Source organism: Dipodomys merriami, unplaced genomic scaffold, assembly GCF_024711535.1.
Source record: "Dipodomys merriami isolate MVZ:Mamm:240054 unplaced genomic scaffold, mDipMer1.0.p SCAF_1, whole genome shotgun sequence".
NCBI lineage: Eukaryota > Metazoa > Chordata > Mammalia > Rodentia > Heteromyidae > Dipodomys > Dipodomys merriami.
This window is the reverse complement of record NW_027202270.1, coordinates 9,439,752-9,458,734: the sequence shown is the minus strand read 5'-3', so window position 1 is coordinate 9,458,734 and position 18,983 is coordinate 9,439,752. Positions and strand designations below refer to the sequence as shown.

General features: G+C 40.4%; 1 protein-coding gene and 1 long non-coding RNA gene across 3 annotated transcripts in view; both read left to right on the top strand.

The window, feature by feature from the left end:
- The first annotated feature begins 1,491 nt into the window (after positions 1 to 1,491).
- Positions 1,492 to 4,999, top strand: Ccl20 (C-C motif chemokine ligand 20). Its single transcript, XM_070024376.1, has 4 exons — positions 1,492 to 1,609; positions 3,031 to 3,145; positions 3,814 to 3,888; positions 4,516 to 4,999. The coding sequence occupies exons 1-4, from the start codon at positions 1,528 to 1,530 to the stop codon at positions 4,535 to 4,537; spliced, it is 294 nt and encodes a 97-aa protein (XP_069880477.1). The 5' UTR covers positions 1,492 to 1,527; the 3' UTR covers positions 4,538 to 4,999.
- Positions 5,000 to 5,827: 828 nt separating this feature from the next.
- Positions 5,828 to 18,983, top strand: part of LOC138828262 (uncharacterized) — a 32,036-nt gene continuing 18,880 nt past the window's right edge. Inside the window, exons 1-2 of one of the 2 annotated variants that reach the window (XR_011372223.1) lie at positions 5,828 to 5,986; positions 16,807 to 16,906. This is a non-coding gene — a long non-coding RNA (uncharacterized lncRNA). The remainder of the gene's footprint in view (positions 5,987 to 16,806; positions 16,907 to 18,983) is intronic. The other variant, XR_011372225.1, reaches the window with a different exon arrangement.

Sequence of the window (18,983 nt, the reverse complement as noted above, 5' to 3'; positions counted from 1 at the left end):
ATTTTCTTATGTATCTTCTAGCTTTTCTACTAAGAGTTGAAAGTGTAGTTTAGAAGCCTCTAACCTGCCTTGTTGAATTGTCTGTTTCTTTCAGCTCTGCCAGTTTTGTTTCATGTATTTTAGGGTGATGTTTATATATATATATATATATGTTTATCAATCTATTGATATCTATATTTAGATAGTTATAGATCATCTATCTTTCTGGATATCTATCTAGGTAGATATATCTATAGATATAGATATAGATATATGACCTAGATAGATATCTGGTCATAATTTTTTTTTTGGGTCTGGACGTGGGGTCTGAACTCTGGACCTGGGTGCTGTCCCTCAGCTCTTCAGCTCAAGGCTAGCACTCTACCACTTGAGCCACAGCACCACTTGTGGCTTTTTTCTGCTTATGTGGTGCTGAGGAATCAAACCCAGGGCCTCATGCATGCGAGGCAAGCACTCTACCACTGAGCCAACTTCCCAGCCCTTGTCATAATTTTTATATCTTATTATGAATTGATCCTTTATCATTTCAAAAGTCCTTCTTTGTCTCTAGTAACAGTTTTGTTTTAAAATCGATTCAGTTTCTCTTTTGCTTCCTCTTTGTTTAATATCTTGTTTTGGTTCTTTTACTTTTTGACCTATTTGGGTCTGGTGAATGGTTCCTATTATACCACCTAAGATTGGGAATTCCAAGTATATAATCATCGTTGTCATTATTATCAGACCTTTTTTGTTTTCTGAACCCTTTCTTGGTCTCTGTAAACTGTAAGTGATAAGTACGCTATAGTGATCAGTACAGTGTAGTGAAGAATGGAAAGTGTAGAAATTATTTTCTGGGCTGCAGTACTGACTAGAGCCATATAAATGTGGATGATTCGTGGAAGAGTGGAGATCAGATCTGATGTTTGAGTCTTCCTTAAGTGATGGTAGTTCCCACAGGTTTTCCACAACAACTGCATTGTTTGATTACATGTGCTGTAGGTTGTTTTACAAATCCAGGTTCTTTCTTCTGAGTAGTGAGGATCAATCATGCAATTGTCACTCTGTGCCCCAGAATATCTGACTTCTTAGCTCAGCTTCCGCCTTCCCTGAGCACCTCTGGAAAGGAAATAGGCCACAATAGGAGAGCTGGAATGTTTCTGCTCAGGAGATCTTCGTGTCACTGGCTCTTTTCAGAAAACAGAAGAGATTAAGCCCTGTCTGTGCCACAGGGCTGAGCTGCTTTTCCTCTTGGCACGTTTGAAGAATTTCTCAATACCCTCCCTCCTCAACCCTCCCAGCACCCACCCCCCCTCCAACCTTTACACCTTCCCAACATTAGGGAAAGGCAGGAAGTTTTCCCCGTGGGTTTTGCTTTATGACGACATGACCTGCTGGGGCAGATTAATGAATGGGGGAAAACCCCACAAGAGACACGCCTTCTGGTGTGCATTCCCAATATTTTGCTATAAGTACGACTGCTAGAAGAACAGGACAGCACTCTCAGGACCTTGAGTACCAGCACTGAGCAGGTCTAACTTGGAGCTGAACATGGTGAGATGCAGTAGCCAGAGTCTGGTCCTGATTGCCTTTGCTTCAGTGTTGCTATTCCAGCTTTTCAGTGGAGCAGAAGGTAAGCGTTAGCCTTCATGCTAGCACAGGAGGAGTGATCATTTTCCTCTTTCTCCAAACCTTGAGCTCATCCGAGGGTCCCCAATGCTGGAAGCCTCAGGAAATGTTTGAGAGATAGTGGGGGGGGGCAGTGAGTGGAGAAGGGAGAGGTTTCTCCTGTCCATCACCCATCAGCTCTGCTGTGCCTTCCAGGACATTTGCTGGGTGGTGGGCTGTCAGAGGCCCCCTCATCTTGGGTATTTCTGCATTTCTGGGAGTGGTGTAGCTCTGCTTAACACTACTAAGATAGGAAAGGCTTCGGAAGTGTAGGGAAAATTTCCACTTCCCTCAGCCTCTTCACCTCACAGCTAAATTATGTCAGTGAAGCTCGAAACTTGTCCTTCTGATAGAGGTTAAGGTGCCTGATTCCTGTTATCTTCCTAAGACCCTGGGGAAAATGCTCTCTAGCTCTGAGATAACATCTATTCCAGACCTTACAAGCAGGTTGTAGTTTAACTCAGGGGAGTGTCCAAACGTGGCTTTGTGACTGAGAGAGGCCATGACTTCTTAGGACAGGTGCATGTTGAAAAGGCATGCTGCAATTTCTGAAACACAGTTTAAAGCTCCCATCAACTAACATTACATTTTCCAAGTGTTTATAGCTCTGGAGAAAGAAAGAATACATTTTCTTTGTAACTTCTTTGTGGTTTCTATAAATTATATTTTCTTCCATCATCTCACTTATTACTCTGTAGCCAGTGAACAGGTTAGCCTATGTTGATTTCTTCTTGCTTTCTGCACCTGGAAATCTTACTTAGAAAGTTTTATTTTTTAATGTTTTAATTTTATTGTTTGAATTACTATGATAAGCTGAAAGGAAATAGTTTGTTTCGTACTAAAGATGCTCTGCCCTCCAGAAGTCATTGATTTCTACACCATAAGATTGAACCAAAACGTCTCAACATACCATCACAAAGGACATCAAAAAAACTGTGTGAAATTGGATCTCTAAGATCCAAAGCAAGTTTCAAAGACATTAAAATTCTTCTGCTAAAGAGGTTATATGCCATATTAATCAGATCCATTAGGTTGTGTGTGTGTGTGTGTGTGTGTGTGTGTGTGTGTGCCAGTCCGAGGGCTTGAACTCAGGATCCGGGCACTGTCCCTGAGCGTTTATGCTTAAGGATAGCACTTTGCCACTTGAGCCGTAGTTCCACTTTCTGCTTTGTATACTGCCTTTAACGTTGGAGATAGGAGTCTCACAGACTTTCCTGCTCAAGTTGACTTTGAACCATGATCCTCAGATCTCAGCCTCTTGAATAGCTAGATTACAGGTGTGAGCCACTGGCTTCTTTCTTTCTTTTTTCAACAACTTTAGGTAGTTGCATAATACCAATTGCCGGAGATCCAACATTCATAAATGTTTTTTTATTTCCTTTTTAGCGGCAAGTAACTTTGACTGCTGTCTACAATATACAAAGTACCCCCTGCCTTTTAGGCTTATTGTGGGTTTCACACAGCAGTTGGCTGATGAGGCTTGTGACATCAATGCCATCATGTAAGTTCTTTATTGATTTTAATTCAATTCTATCAAGAATTTAAGATATCCAACTCTTTGCTTTGGGGGGAAATTTAAGAAAAAAGATAGTTGGATTATCAAAGATAGCTTTATCTAATTCCCACCTCAAATTTTAATGGCTTTATTTCATTCCTAACCCAAAGTTTACTTTAGATAAGACTGAAATAAGACAAAAGCTTAGGTTTTTAAAAAGAATATGGTGTAGGGTAGAAAAACTTACATTATAGAAGGCATACATTTTGAGCAACTGAAAAATAGTTGTGGTTGTAAGTAAAACTCTCAAGTTAATTGTATTGTCATGTATAAGATTTTTGTTTCGTATAAGGCACTATGTTTTGGAATTATGTAGTTATCGCTCAGATCCATACTAATTTTATGCAAAAGCCAGCAGTGAAATTAACTAACAATCCTAGTCATTATCTCCCTTCCATTGTCCAGTTATGGCTACAGAGCAGCGACAGCCAAGGAAACATTTTTCCTTTATTGTATCAAGCTTGACCATCAGTATGAGCTGTTAGGTCATCACATCGTTGTAGCACAACTGCTTTGCATGCAGCACAGTCAATGGGAACAGAACATTTCTACTGAATATTTAGCAAAAGCGAAAGTTAAAGTTTAACACCCATCAACATTATTGTGTTTTACAGCTTTCACACAAAAAGGAGATTGGTGTGTGCAGATCCAAAGCAGCCTTGGGTGAAGAAGGCTATCCGTATCCTTAGGTATATATCACTGAAAGTCAACCTCTTTTCTCCAATCAGCAGGCAATGATGAGCATGAGGAGAGTGGGTCACAGGGCACCAGGAATTCTGCAGCCTAAGTACTGTGATATTTTCAAGGGGAACTTTAGGTTTGACCATGTTTTGCCCTTGTAGAATATATCACCATCATCATCACCATCATCATTGATTAGTATTTTATTTTCACCCGGTGTACGAGATCCTCCTGGGCATTTGGTAGTCACAAGATGCTTAATTCTTTGTGCAAAGACTCACCTATTTATCTAATTTATGAACAGCCTTCCATGTGGTTGTTTTTTGAACATTGAACAATAATCACTAGTTAAGTAGAGCTCCAGGGTTCCGATTGATACTGAGGATAACAGAGAGTAAAATTTCATCACTAGATGGCACCTAACCCCAGTGGGCCATCATAGACACTTGGAAATGCAAGATAAGTGTTCCCATCATCTTTCTGTCATCAAGTATCTTAGTTATGTTGGAAAAGGTCATTTCTCTCTACCCCTCAGTTTTTGCCTATGGAATCTTTGGTGAGATTAAGGTAGCAAAGTCATGTCTATCAGGCAGTCTCTGTCTTCACTTAGCCTCTTCATTTTTTTGTCTTTACAGCCAAAGAGTCAAGAAGATGTGAGAAAAAACCATCTTCCATTCTTCTGGGATGGAATTGGATAGAGCCCAAGGACAGGAAGACCACGCCGGGGGCGTAGAAGCTTCAGTTTCAGCTCTTTCTGCCCTTATCTGTGCCTGGATGGGCTTGTCCAGTTTTTGAGGTTGATCATATTGCATCATAGGGTGCTTTGTTAAAGCATCATGTTAGAGTCAAGCTGTATTTTATGTAAGTTATTTATAATGTAGGTTTGCTATGGTTAGCTATTTAACACTGATTTCCTATAAGCTTTGTGGCTTCGTGAAGTGTAACGTTACATTTGGGTAAATAAGATTCTATGGCCTTCTTCAAAGCAATAAGCTATTTTTTTAAACTATTTAACTTGCTTCTGTGTATGTAACTTTTGTTTCCTAAAGTGTTGTGATAAGCTTATGAGATGAAAAATTATCCTAAAGATAAATATTGAAAATAAAAGAAAGCAAAAAAAAAAAAACAACCCTACTTGCTGAGTCAGATGTAATTTTTGTGATAGGTGTTGAATGTTTTCTGAAGAATAGCAGTCCTCATTGAGTTCTGCCTGGCTATTCTCTTTACTCCTGTCCCTTATCTTCCCAGACTTGATTCTTGAATTGTAACGTCCTTTATAAAATCAAAGTCACCCAAGCATATAGTGATATAAAAAAGCATAAGGTGTGACTATAGGAATAAGTAAATAGTTATAAAATATTTGGAGAAATCATTTGTTCCATCATCCTATTACCAGACATAATGCTAGGGAAAGTCATATCAAGACCTCCTGAGTCTTTAAGCCATTTCCAAAAGGAAAATAACTATGTAAATGGATTGGCTTGGTAATGAGAGGGAAGACCCAGAAATAAGATAAAGGATCTTGAACCAGTGCAGTTTTCATGTTTATTCCCAGTGCTCACAGAATGGTTCAGCAGGACCTTTGGCTTGGTCTGCCTCTGTTTCTACAGACCATGAAGTATCACTGCAGACAGGCCTGCTGACAAAATGAAACAAACCCAGATACCTCCATTTGCATAAGCAGGGTAGAAGTTGGTCGTTTGATGAACAGCCATAAATGAGTAATGGCACAAGATTCTCTAGATTCATCAGGGAAAGTATGCTCGACATCCTGTTTGTTTGTTCAGCAGACATAGGTTTAGTTTTATTATGTGTCAGGCACTATGCCAGATGCTTGAAGGATTAAGACTCGATAGCTTGCTCACAGATAATTAGGGTTAAGCAATAGGGCAAGGAGGAGCAAGGACTGGCAAGCACCCCAGAGATTACAGCACACGGTGGCAAACTCTTGAATGAAGGGAATCCTGGCATGCAGTGGAGATCACTAGGGAGGACTTCCGGAGGAGTTAAATACTCAGTTTACTCATCTCAAAACAGCGAATATTCCGTGTTCTTGAAGTGGAGAGAAGGCGGTTTCTCATGGCTCAGGCCATTGTCTAAACTGAGGTATGACGGACTCGCGGAAGGGAGTCTAATTGGAGAAGGGGCAGTGGGGAGTGTCTGGAAATATCCAGGAGCATGTTTTACTTGCCACAGTATCTTAAGCTGAGGTATTAGAGGTATTCAGTAGGCAGAGGTCAGAGGTACTAAATCTGCTGGAATGCAGCAGCTGTACAATGGAGAATCGTCCTACCCCAGATAGCAATCATGCCATCCCCGGACAATGGCAGGTGCATCGGAATGTGTGTGGGTAAAGGAGGAGGCAGTGGAGCAGTGCAGAGTAAGTGGAAATGTTCCTTTAATTAAGTATAGTGGTTTGACACTTGAGCATGTAATTCTGAAGAACGCTTGCAAACGTCAAAGCAGGTGTGATGTCTGCATCCCACAGAAAAGGGAAGGCACCAACTAGAATTGGAGAAACCTCACTTGTCACCGAGGCTGAAGGAAAGGTAGGGAAGAGATGGCTTTGTGAATTCTGAGGCTGCTGACGTGCCATCAGTCACCCTTTCTCGGAAAATCACAGGCAAACAAAACTGCTATCAGGAGGCAGAAATCTGGCTTAACGTGGGAGCCTCCAGGAGGGGAAGTTTTGCAGAGTTGGAAAAAGAACATGTTTTTGTGGTAGAATCTGTGGGGATAAGGAAGACCTCTCACCATTAGGCAAGTTTCTGTAGACTGAAAACTCCAGTCCAGAATGACATTGTATTCGTCAGCCAGCTCCCAACTGTCAAGCACACATCAGAGTCACATGGGTAGATGGACGGGGTAAGCCACTTACGGAGTCATATTGGACCCCCAGCACTGGTTTGTTAAGCTCCGGTGCCTCATGTAAAGCCTTGCTGTGTCATTGGAATACATAATGCATCCGTTTTACTGGAGTAAACATGTTCAGATTAGCGATGATGCTGTAAATTCGATAACTCTTTTGTTTTTATTTTGGATAATGTACATCTCCCTGCTTAGTTTTTTAAAATGTAAATACCCTTTTTATTGCGAAGGCATGCGAGATAACAGAAGCTGTTTCAGAGGGGTAGGAAATGGTTTTTAGGTGCAACAACTAGGCCCAGAGAATAGAAAGTGACCTGGGACAAAGTTTCTTGAAGGAAGCAGGTGTGATACCTGTCAGTCTTCTCTGTGATATGAGTCTAACCTGTCTGGTTTTAACTGAGGCATACTTTACATGCACAGAAGCATATGTTATGGATACAGCTTGGTTCACAGTTGCATATGAACATGGGTAGCAACTCTGTCCCCTTAAAGATAGTAAATGTTTTCTGCATACCAGAAACCTCCTTCCTGCCTTTGTCCATCTGTGCATTGCCTACTTGACAGTGAGTTAGCTTGCTTCTTCTTGATTTTATATACATGGATGTACATAGAATATACCCTTTGGTATCTGCCTTTTTTAAAATTTTTTAAAATTTTTTTTTGGTTGTTCGTGAGACCTGGACTCTGGGCCTGGGTGCTGTCCCTCAGCTCTTCAGCTCAAGGCTAGTGCTCTACCACTTGAGCCACAGCACCACTTCCAGCTTTTTCTGCTTATGTGGTGCTGAAGAATCAAACCCAGGGCCTCATGCATGCAAGGCAAGCACTCTACCACTGAGCCACCTTCCCAGCCCTCTGCCTTATTTTAATAGAGTCTACTGTCCTTTAATTTGTTACTTATGAGCTCATGTTGATGCTTAGATTCCAGCAGTAGTGCCAGTGGGTGAGAGAGATAAAGCCCCATCAGGCCTCTTTCAGTCCTTTCGATCTGTACAGTGTTCCTGAGAAATCAGACAACCCCTAATTTATGATCAGAGTCCAGTCTCATCTCCCAGAATGAATATGTGATGGCTTGAATGTTTTTGAGCTCTCCAGTGACAAGTTTCCCCAAAGTCTCTTGAAAGCCCAACAATGTCTGGCTGTAGTAGTATCCTCTGTATGTGATTTCACTTGCTGTATTCTTACAACCATCTCTTGGTTCTGCAGAGCCCCCATGCATGCCAGCATCTATTGAGAGATAAAGGAACATAAGGAGGGGCGGTGATCTTTGGCATGTGGTAGGCCATTGATGACATCAGGTCACCAGGTGTTAGAATCCCAGTGATGGTGGGTTGAAGTATGAATGACAACAAGTGGTTTGGCAATGAAGGTAGGAGGGGACAAAACATAGAGAATAAGGAGAGAAAGATGGAGACAGACAGACAGACAGACAGACAGAAAGGTATATATACATACTTCATAAGAATGGATGGATGGATGGATGGATGGATGGATGATGGATGGATGAATGGATGGATGGAGGGATGGATGGACGGGCAGACATGTAAATTATTTTTCTGGGTCAGAGAGAAGCTTGACGGGGAGATGAGACTACAGTAGGGAAAGCATTGTGCTACAAAGTTGAGTATAAACTCATGTCAGAAGTAGGAGAATAAAAAGGTTCAAGACGTTTTTGTTTTAAATGTCAGCCAGATGGTAAGAGAATCCACATGCTCCAAAACCATTGCTGGGAGAGACGTGGGGACGGGGAAAGGCCATGACAGAGGCACAGGAGTGGGTTCCCACCGCTGGCACTGCTGGGAGAGGAGGGGGAGAATCCCTTTGTCTGCAGAAGAGCCAGGGGAGGCCGTGCTCTGGGCATCGGCACAAGCCCTAGAGGAGGCAGGAAGATGGAGGAGGAGATGAAAAGGCAGGAGAGCTGCTTTGTAATAGAAAAGGGCTGTCAGAGAAGGACCCAGGAAGACAACAATGCAGGTTTGAGTGGAAGCATAAAACAGACATTGTGGAATGCATGATTTTGTTAGCAACTATGTCATCAATGATATGTAAAGTCTAATGCATTTAAACATACAGTTGGCAACCTTGCTGGTATAGGATCTCATTTAAACACAAAACAACGCTGCCTTTGTTTTTGGATTAAAGAAACTGAGACCGAAAGGCATTAAAATGGAACCAACCCAGATGGCCCTCAGTAGATGAATGGATCAAGAAAATGTGGTATATATACACAATGGAATTCTATGCCTCCATCAGAAAGAATGACATTGCCCCATTTGTTAGGAAATGGAAAGACTTGGAAAAAATTATATTAAGTGAAGTAAGCCAGGCCCCAAAAAACATAGGTCCCATGGTTTCCCTTATTTGCAATAACTAGTATATGTCTGAGACAAGCAGAAAAGGTCACACAAGTTGATGTTAGGTGAAATGAACCCCAAAATAAAGATTCAAATGTTTTTTCTTTGATGAGATTTTTTTCTAACATATTTATAAGATGATTTCTTTGTTTCTTTGTATGTCCCTCCCCCACTGTATAACCCCTGCTCTCACTGTATTTGAAATTGGTATAATTTGTGGAGGAGAAGGGCAAAAACAAATAGGTTTAAATAGGGATACAGGTGGACCCATTGCAACAATAAGATGTACAAGTTGTTATGTCGAAAAATGAACTTTACAACTTTGGCTGGGGTGGGGATGGGTGGGAGATGGGAAGGGATAGGAAGGGGAAACAAAGGAGGAGGCTACAATGCTTGATGAGAAATGTACTCATTATCTTGTCCATGTAATTGTAACCCCTCTGTATAGTATTTTCACAATGATAAAAAAAGAACTTATAGAAGGCCACCAGTCTTTAGTGGTACCATGGAATTAGCTGATCTCCAGGCAACCACCAGGCCTCTGATGGGAGAACACGCCTTGTGCTCTCCGGAGCCCCTGATGCGGACTCTGTGGTATTTGTGGTCATGTGTATGCTGTGTGTATTATAAAAGGTATGAAATATTTTATAATTTTTTACTTTCATATTACAGTCTTTTTAACTAGATATATATTGATTGTACACAATACTGGGTTTCACTTTGATATTTCTTACATGTATATAATATACTTTGATCATACCTACCATCCACGTCCCTCATATCCTCTTGTCTCCTTCCTCTTCCAAAATAGTCCCCCTTCTACTTTCATGTCTTAAAAAATCTTGGTTTGGGGCTGGGAAGGTGGCTCAGTGGTAGAGTGCTTGACTTGCATGCATGAGGACCTGGGTCAATTCCTCAGCACCACATAAGCAGAAAAAAGCCAGAAGTGGTGCTGTGGCTCAAGTGGTAGTGGGCTAGCCTTGAGCTGAAGAGTTGAGGGACAGCGCCCAGGCCCAGAGTTCAGGCCCCACAACCAACACACAAGAAAAAAGTCTTGGTTTTGTGCATGAGAGAAAATGCACTTATTTTTTTTTCCTGAAAATGCACTTATTTTATTTCTGAAAATGCACTTATTTTATTTCTAAGGCTGGCTTATTTTGCTTGACCTCCAGTTTTATTCATTTTCTTCCAACTGATATAATATATTTTTCTTTGTGGCTGAATAAAACTCTATTGTGTCTATATACCATATTTTGTCTATCCATTCATCCATTGATGGGCATATAGACTGATTCTATTGGCTGCTATAAATAGTGATGCAACAGACATGAGTATTCTCAGGTCTATGCTGCTTGCTGACTTACATTTCTTTGGGTATATGCCCAGCAGTGATATAGTAGATTATACAGTAGTTTTTTTTCTTTTTAAAGAAATTCTACACTGATTTCCATTGTGCGTCTACTAATTTATACCCCAGCAGAACTGTATAAGTTTCTTTCCCCCAATGCATCCTTGCCAGAAATCGTTGTTATTTTCTTGGTAATGGCATTTATTCTGATTGTGGTGAGTTAGAATTATTAATGTAGTTTTGATTTACATTTCCCAGATGACTAAAGATCTTAAATATTTTTTCAAATATCTATTGGCCATTTGTACCTCTTTGGAGACCTATCTGTTCAATTCAGATGCTCATTATTTGCTCTCTTGGCATTTATTTGTGCATGTGTGTATTCACGTGCGCATGCACATGCGTGTGTGTGTGTGTGTGTGTGTGTGTGTGTGTGTGTGTGTGTGTCTGTATCTTCTTCATATGTATCTATATTGCTGTTCTTGGAGCTTGAATTCTGGGCCTGAGTGCTGTCTCTGAGCTTTTGCACTAAAGGCTCATGATCTACCATTTGAGCCCTTAGGGCGTTTGGTGATTAATTGGAGATAAGAAGCTCCTGGACTTTCTTGCCTGGGCTGGTTTCAAGCCTCAATCCTCAGACCTCAGCCTCCTAGATAGCTAGGATTATAGGATTATAGTGTCTAGCTCATCTTATATTTTTAATCCACTATCAGCCCTTTCTGAAGACTGTCTCTTCACTCTGATAATTGCTTCTGTTTCATGCAGAAAAAATCCCATTTGTCAGTTCTTATTCCTTTATCTTGAGTTCATGGAGTTTTATTCAGAAAATTCTCACCTATGTTTGGATCTCAGTTTTCCTCTGGTAGTTTCAAAGCTTCAGATTACATATTAGATCTTCAAACTACCAAGGACTTTTTTTTAATAGGGTGGGAATCTTATTCCTCTGCATGCGGCCATCTGATTTTTATAGCACCATTTGTTAAAAAGGTTATTTTTTTCCAAGGTAGGTTTTTGTCTTCAGATTGTCTTTTTGTTTCAAACATCATTTTCCTCAAGGAATAAATTTCTCTTCTGAGGTAGCTTCCTCTTTCTTAGCAATAACAGATATATCAGATTGCTGTGCTTTTCTTTCCTGTTAAATCTCTTCCTAATTTATTTAGTCAAAGTTATTTTATTCATTCATCCAATCAATTAAAAGATGTGTACTGAGCACCAACTCCGTGCAAGACACAGTTTCAGTCACTGGAATCAAGCAGAGATAAACAACACACCGTACGTAAGCACATAAGTTGCTTAATGTAGCTGGGCACTCATTGCTTCCTACTACAGTCCTACCTACTCAGCAGTAGAGCTCTGAGAGTTAGCCTAAATAGATGAATACTAGAGATTCTTATTTCCAAATAACCAGTAAAAAAGCCAGAAATAGAGATCTGGTTCAAGTAGTAGAGAGGAAGCATTGAATGAGGGGTCAAGATACTGAGTTCAAAACCCCAAACCTGAAAAAAAATGTTGTCTAATGTGAAAGAAAAATAGATAGAGAGAGGGAACTGGGCTGACAGAAAACCTTCCCTAATCTGCTTAAAGCCTCGTAGTAGCCAGCTTTCTTATCACTGTGACTGAATGCTCGGGGAAAGTAATTGAAGAGAGGAAGGCTCTGTTTTGGCTCCCAATTTCAGAGGTTTTAGCCCATTATAGGGAGGAGATGGAAGTAAAGCAGAGTAGCTTACCTCATGGTGGTCAGGAAGGAGGGGAGAGGATGTTTGCACCAGGGGACTTTTTTCTTTCTTTCCCTTCTGTTCCCTCTGAGCCACTTTGTATTGGATGGTGACAGTCACATTCAGAGCAAGTCCTTTCCCCTTAGCTAATTCTGGAAGTGCTTTCAGAGATACATCATTTGCGCTAATCTCAAGGGCATCTCTCAATCCAATCAAGGTCACAGTCAAGGTTAACCATCATAAGTCTGTCATAATTTACTTTGTTCCTCTCATAAATAGTGCTCATTTCTTTGGTTTTGGTAGATAGGCAAATAGGACACAGATTACACCTGTCTGAGAGAACAGAAGTTCTGCAGGACCCTTGCACTTGGTGTGGCTTTACCTTGGTAGGCCATCAATCAGAATCCCTAAAAGTTAAACAAAAAATATTGTTCGGGAGAGATTGCTTTTGCTTTGTGCCAGAACTGGGGCTTGAACCCAGTGACTCATACTCTAGATTAGCTTTTTGGCTCAAGGCTGATGCTCTATCACTTGAGCTACATGTCCACTTCTGATATTTTGTTAGTTAATTGGACCCAAGAGTCACTCAGATTTGTCTACCCAGGCTGGCTTTTATCCTTAATCCTCAGATCCTCTTGAGTAGCTAGGATTACAGGCATTGGCTATCCAGCTCTTGGCTCCATTCTTTAATAATTAAAAACAAGGTATTTTTTTAAAGGAGAGAATTTATAAAAGGATAACATAGAGACATTTCCCCCACTTTTCCTCATGCAAATTGTTTTCTCCTACTAGTTTAATAACAAACATCTTAAGAGAAATGTATTAAATTTAAATTCGCTTAAACCCCAGGAGGTGGGGGAAACTGTTGGATTTAGAACTCTTCTGACCCAGGCAATAATGAGCTCAGTGCTTTTGACCCTCCAACCCAGGGAAGACTAGAACTGCTCATTTCTGAGTGGTGAAATCTAGAGGTACACTGCAGGTAGGATGGAGCTCAAAGACTATAACCCAGGAGAGCCAAAGGAGACCAAGCCTTTGGGGTTAAGTTCACATCTGCTCCTAAACTCACATATAATGTTCACCAAGAGTATCTCTTCTTCAGAGTCTTCAATTTCTTGTGTGTATTCTTCAGTGTTAGAATGGTTTTTTTTTTTAATGCCTATATCATCCTGTTTTGTGGGCAGAAATATGCTTGTGAAGTGGAAATAGTCCTGGCAAAGCTTTGTTAACAAATGGAATGCCATACACCACCCAAATCAATTAGCAGCTCTTTTTCCCCCCACATCTCAAGGAAAAAGATCGCATGCTTGTGTTTCTATAAACACACAAAGGATGTCATTGTGTCCTTCCAGCCGGTCCTCTGAGGAGGGGAGACAGTAAACTCTGTTGCTTTCCTCTACCTTCCTGGCTTTGGCATTTTGTCCGATGTATTCAAGACAGAGGCTCCTAACAGGAAGGTCACACGGTGTCTGTCTCCTTTAATTATCTAAAATCTAGGCAATCGCTGCAGTTGACTCCCATCTTTCATCACCCTGCTCTGATGTCATCTAGCTGCAATCTTATCTGGTCCGGATGTTTCATTTCACTTGATGGGATGATTCCACTTGCTCAGTTTCTGACCTCAAGGCTCCTAGGCTAGGCCCTGCCTTCCCTGTCTGCCTCCCCCTGCTCTACCATCTTGCTCAGCCCAGCTCTGACCTTGCCCCGGTCTGACCCGGCTTGCCCTCCTCCATGTCCTGCTGTGAAAGTCACTTGGACTTTCTCTAGATGGTAAATTGTGCCTGTACTTGAGTCAGTTTGAGCAGAAATGTCAGTTTGAGTGGAGAGAACTTTTCCATTTACAGTAAAGGGAGTAAAAATATTGTCCCCCTCCAAGCAAAATAAAACACTGTCACCAAACCCCTTAAGTCCCACATTATAACCTACATCCATTGAGAAGGATGAGGAAAGGCCTTCTATCTTTTGACTCATAAAAGAACTGTCTTTAATAGAAATGTTAGAGAAGTTACTGGAAAGGTTGTGAGTTCCATCTGGGCCTTGCAGAAGGCATCTAAGAAACATAGATGGCAGATTAGTTGTTTTTAAAAATAGATCATGGAGCCAAGCAAAGTATACATTGTCAATGTAACAATCTGTTTTTATTCTCTCTAAGTTTTTTGTTCTGTTTTTGTTGTTGTGGTGGTGGTTTCTTGCAAACACAAAAATATCTCTTCTACCAGTGACTGACATTTTGAATTCTGACTTCTGCAGATTTTATTGTCTGTGTCAGACATAGCGTCTGATGTGGTTCTCTGACAACACATTGTAGCATTGTAGATGTCTGTTCAACAGCATCAACCTTGCTTTGTCATTTCCCTGCTCCTCACACTGTTGAGGGGAAACATCACCTTGTGTATCATAGCTCATTAATCTCAAGAGAGAAAAAACAGATTGGATCACATTCAGGGTTTTGAATACATTGCTCTATCTTGATAGTAGAGAGGAAAAAAGATATCTTTAAGTTGTCAGATGGAGAAATAAACATGGGTACAACAATGCACATGTATATATGTGCTGGTGAGTGTGTGCGCCCACAGGTGTGTACAGGTGTGTGCTGCAGGAGTTGGTCAGGAGGGTGGAGGAGGCTATGGAACCATTAGGGAAGTGCTTATATTCCCATCTTAGAAGGTGAGAGTCCAGCAAGCTACTGCAACAATGTCTACCTAGATGTGAACTGGCCTGCTCTTCTCTGAAAATGGCTGTTTCTCTTCCCAGAAGTTCCTCCATTTTCCTTTCATCTGTTTGTTTCATGGTGCAATCTCAGGAAGCCTTTTAAGTTTTTTGATTCCTGCCTTTTCTTTCCACAGTTTGCTTCAATCTTGGGATGTCACATGAAATTTAACTTTTTCATTCACATCCTTGACGTTCTCATTCATATCCTTTTCCATTTACACCTTACTGAAAGCCACTGCTTTCAGACTGTGCCTGGGGTTCAGAAGCATTCATCTTCTTGATGGGTGAGCATCCTCCACCACTTGGGGTCTTGTGCTGTAGCAAATTAATCATCTTCTAAGCTGGCTGGGCCTGTCATAGGCCAGTCAGAGCAAAAATTGCCCTGGAGTAAGTTAAACAGGCAAAGCTATCGCAATAGGTTGGGGGCCAGTACTAAATCTGGGTCCAACTCTCCTGAAACCAATTGCAGAAGACTTTTGAAAAACTAGAGTTGGGTATGATGGCCACCTGGATTTGGTAATGGGCTGTACTACAGGAAATCAGACCTTTTTGTATCTTCAAGATAGGAAGAGTTTTGCAACTTGGAACATAATATCTGCCCACTGAAGTTAGAAAACCATTTTATTTTTATGATGATCCTATTTCAAAGACTGGCTCTCAGATTCTAGAGAGCCATTTATATGTTGTGTGACTCATGTTCTACACACCATTGTGCTCTCTTTCATGTAGAGAGTGTTGGATTGCCTCTCCTTTACTTTTTTTTGGTCTTGTTGTGGGGCTTGAACTCAGGGCCTGGGTGCTGTCCCTGAGCTCTTTCACTTAAGATTAGAGCTCTACCACTTTGAGCCACAGTACCACTTCCAGTTTTTGAGTGGTTAATTGGAGATAAGAGTCTCATAGACTTTCCTTCCTGCACTAGCTTTGAACATGATCCTTAGATCTCAGCTTGAGCAGCTAGGATTACAAGCATCTGGCCTCCTTTTTACATTTCTTCTTTTTTTTTTTTTGACAGGATGAATATTCTTTTGCTATACATTTTTTATTGTGAAAATACCATACAGAGGGGTTACAATTATATGAACAAGGTAATGAGTACATTTCTTATCAAGCATTGTTGCCTCCTCCTTTGTTTCCCCTTACCCCTTCACCCTCTCCTCCTCCCCCGCCCCCCCCCGCCCGCCCCCAGGCGCCAAAGTTGTAAAGTTTTTCGACACAACATCTTGTACATCTCATTGTTGCAATGGGTCCACCTTTATCCCTGTATTTAAATAATTTGTTTTTTCCCTTCCCCTCCCCAAATTATACCAATATCAAATACAGTGAAAACAGGGGTTATACCATGGGGAGGAACATACAAAGCAACAAAGAAATCATCTTATAAATATGTTAGAAACAATAGCAAGAAAGTAAAAACCATTTGAGTCCTTATCTTGGGGTTCATTTCACCTAACATCAATTTATCTGACCTTTTCTGCTTGTCTCAGACATATACTAGTTATTGCAAATAAGGGAAACCATGGGACCTATATTTCTTTGCGCCTGGCTTATTTCACTTAATATAAGTTTTTCTAAGTCTTTCCATTTCCTAAGAAATGGGGCAATGTCATTCTTTCTGATGGAGGCATAGAATATATATGTGTATATACACCACATTTTCTTGATCCATTCATCTACTGAGGAGCATCTGGGTTGGTTCCATATCTTAGCTATGGTGAATAATGCTGCAATGAACATAGTTGTGCTGGTAGCTTTAGTGTGGCCTTGTTTGTGATCTTTTGGGTAAATGCCCAAAAGTGGGATTGCTATTGCCAAGCTTCCGGCCTTATGGGAGTAGAGAGTCTTTGGCAGAGGCCGTGTAAGGTTTGTAAGATTGATTTTTGACAGGGCAGCCACATGTGCTTCTAATATGTTTCTTGTATTGGCTGCCCATAGATATCTGCCTGCCTGTGCTGATAATTTTGAATGGCCTGCAAATGAAGTCATAATAGCCAATCGACAGAAAAGTGTCTGTACCGTTAAAGGCATTCTTCAGGTAATTTTAAGTGGTTACAAAATCTATTTTGTAGTTACCAGTGTAAAGCAGCTTTTTAATATATAATTAATAGAAATGTAACTCAGAAGTTTTCTAAGGCAAACATTTCTGAGGCATACAAGCTTTAAAGATGTGCCTACATGATATTATAGCATGGTATTTTGTATGAATTTATCCTAAGGAAATAATTACACAAGAGAACAAAATGTATGAATGCTCAGAACTGTGTTGTTTGTGTGTAACAGAGTTTTTTAGGTAAGAAAAGTCAAAGTACTTAACTGAGAAGGATCATTTTTCATACATTCACAATTTACATGTGTGATAACCATTCTGTGTATCTGAATTTTATGCAGTGGATGTCACCTGTCTTCTTGTTCTCTCAATTGTAGCCCTTAAAAACACTCTTTCACAGAGAGGACCTTTCTGGTCACTTGCCCATACTTATTCTTCTTGATTTCTTATTTCATACTACCTTGTTAATAGTTAGATATACTTGTAAGCAATTAGTTTCCCTGTCTTTGCACTTAAAAACTGGAGCCATCCTAGTTCTTACTTGGTAGGGTTATGAGCATTAAATGAGTTAACACTAAAATAATTCTGGCCATGTTGCAGACACCCAAATGTTATGATTACTGACGCTTTGGTTGACTGTAATTATTTTATTAATTTATGTATCGAATGGCTAATCTCTTGGCTATTTCCCATCATGGAACAGTAAGACAGTTTTCTTTCTACTCTTTCAATATTGTGTCCTCCATACCTAAAAAGGTCTATACATAGTAGATGCTCAGTAATAATAGATGAGTAAAACTATTTCTGTCTACTATTAGTCAGACACGTGCTCAGAATATATACATATATATATATGTAAAATATGAAATCTATAAGCAAAGCAATGAATGCTTGTAATTTGGTCTTAAATATTATGGAAAGAATGTATGTATAGGCAGAGGAAATAAAATGAAAAAACACAATATTCAGGTAATTTTTTTAAAAAATGTAGATGCTTGAGAGTAAGGGTATATTTTATTTTCTTCTCATCATATTTTTCTTTTAATAAAATTATGTACTATATACATATATTAAAATCAGAGAAAAGTTCTCCTAAAAGAATACTATCTAAAATTTTCATGGGGGTATGTACACTTGGTAAAATTAGAAGATGTCTAGAGAAAAATTTGTGGACCTAAGGAACAAAATCAAAAGAGGAGGCAACAATGCTGGATAAGAAATGTACTCATTACTTTGCTCATGTAACTGTAACCCCTCTGTACAGTATTTTCACAATAAAAAACTTAATTAAAAAAAATTCTTCTCAGCCAGGGGCTGGTGGCTCACACCTGTAATCTTAACTCCTCAGGAGGCTAAGGTCTGAGGACCGTGGTTCAAAATCAACCCTGGCAGGAAAGTCCATGAGACTCTAATCTCCAATAGACCACCAGGAAACTGGAAGTGGTGCTGTGGCTCAAGTGGTAGAGCTCTCGCCTTGAGCTGAAGAGCTGAGGGACAGCGCTCAGGCCCAGAGTTCAAGCCCTATGACCACCACCACCAACAACAAAAATCCTCTCTTTCAGAAAACCCAGAAACCAGGAACTGTTTTAACAAAGATACGGTTCACAGCTTTTTCGATAAAGTAATTTTTAAAGGTTCATCCTGCTAGTGTTGAAAGAAATTAGATGAGTACCTTTGCTGTTAATACTCTGGGAGAAAAATTCCTCCTGCTGTTTAGCAAAACATTTTGTTTCAGCTCTTAATTAGGTTTTGCCACACTGTGTGATCCTAAAATAGCATTTCTCCATGATTCTTGTTAAAAATAGAAATCCTTGGAGATACTCCTGTATTAGAATTGGTACTGGCTGAGCTCAGTAGGTGAATGTGATCTCTGGGCAAAGTCCATAGGAGAAGGGGCAGGCTTACTCTTTCTGTGGAGGGGTAGGGTCAGCAGGCAAAGAGCCGATCTAGGTGCTCTTAAGGAGGAAAGTTGATTGCAAGCAAATGTTTGCAAGGGAATTTTGTTTCCTTTGTCCAAGCACCACCCTTTCTCATCTGAAGGACATAGGTGAAGTCTCTTTCTCCC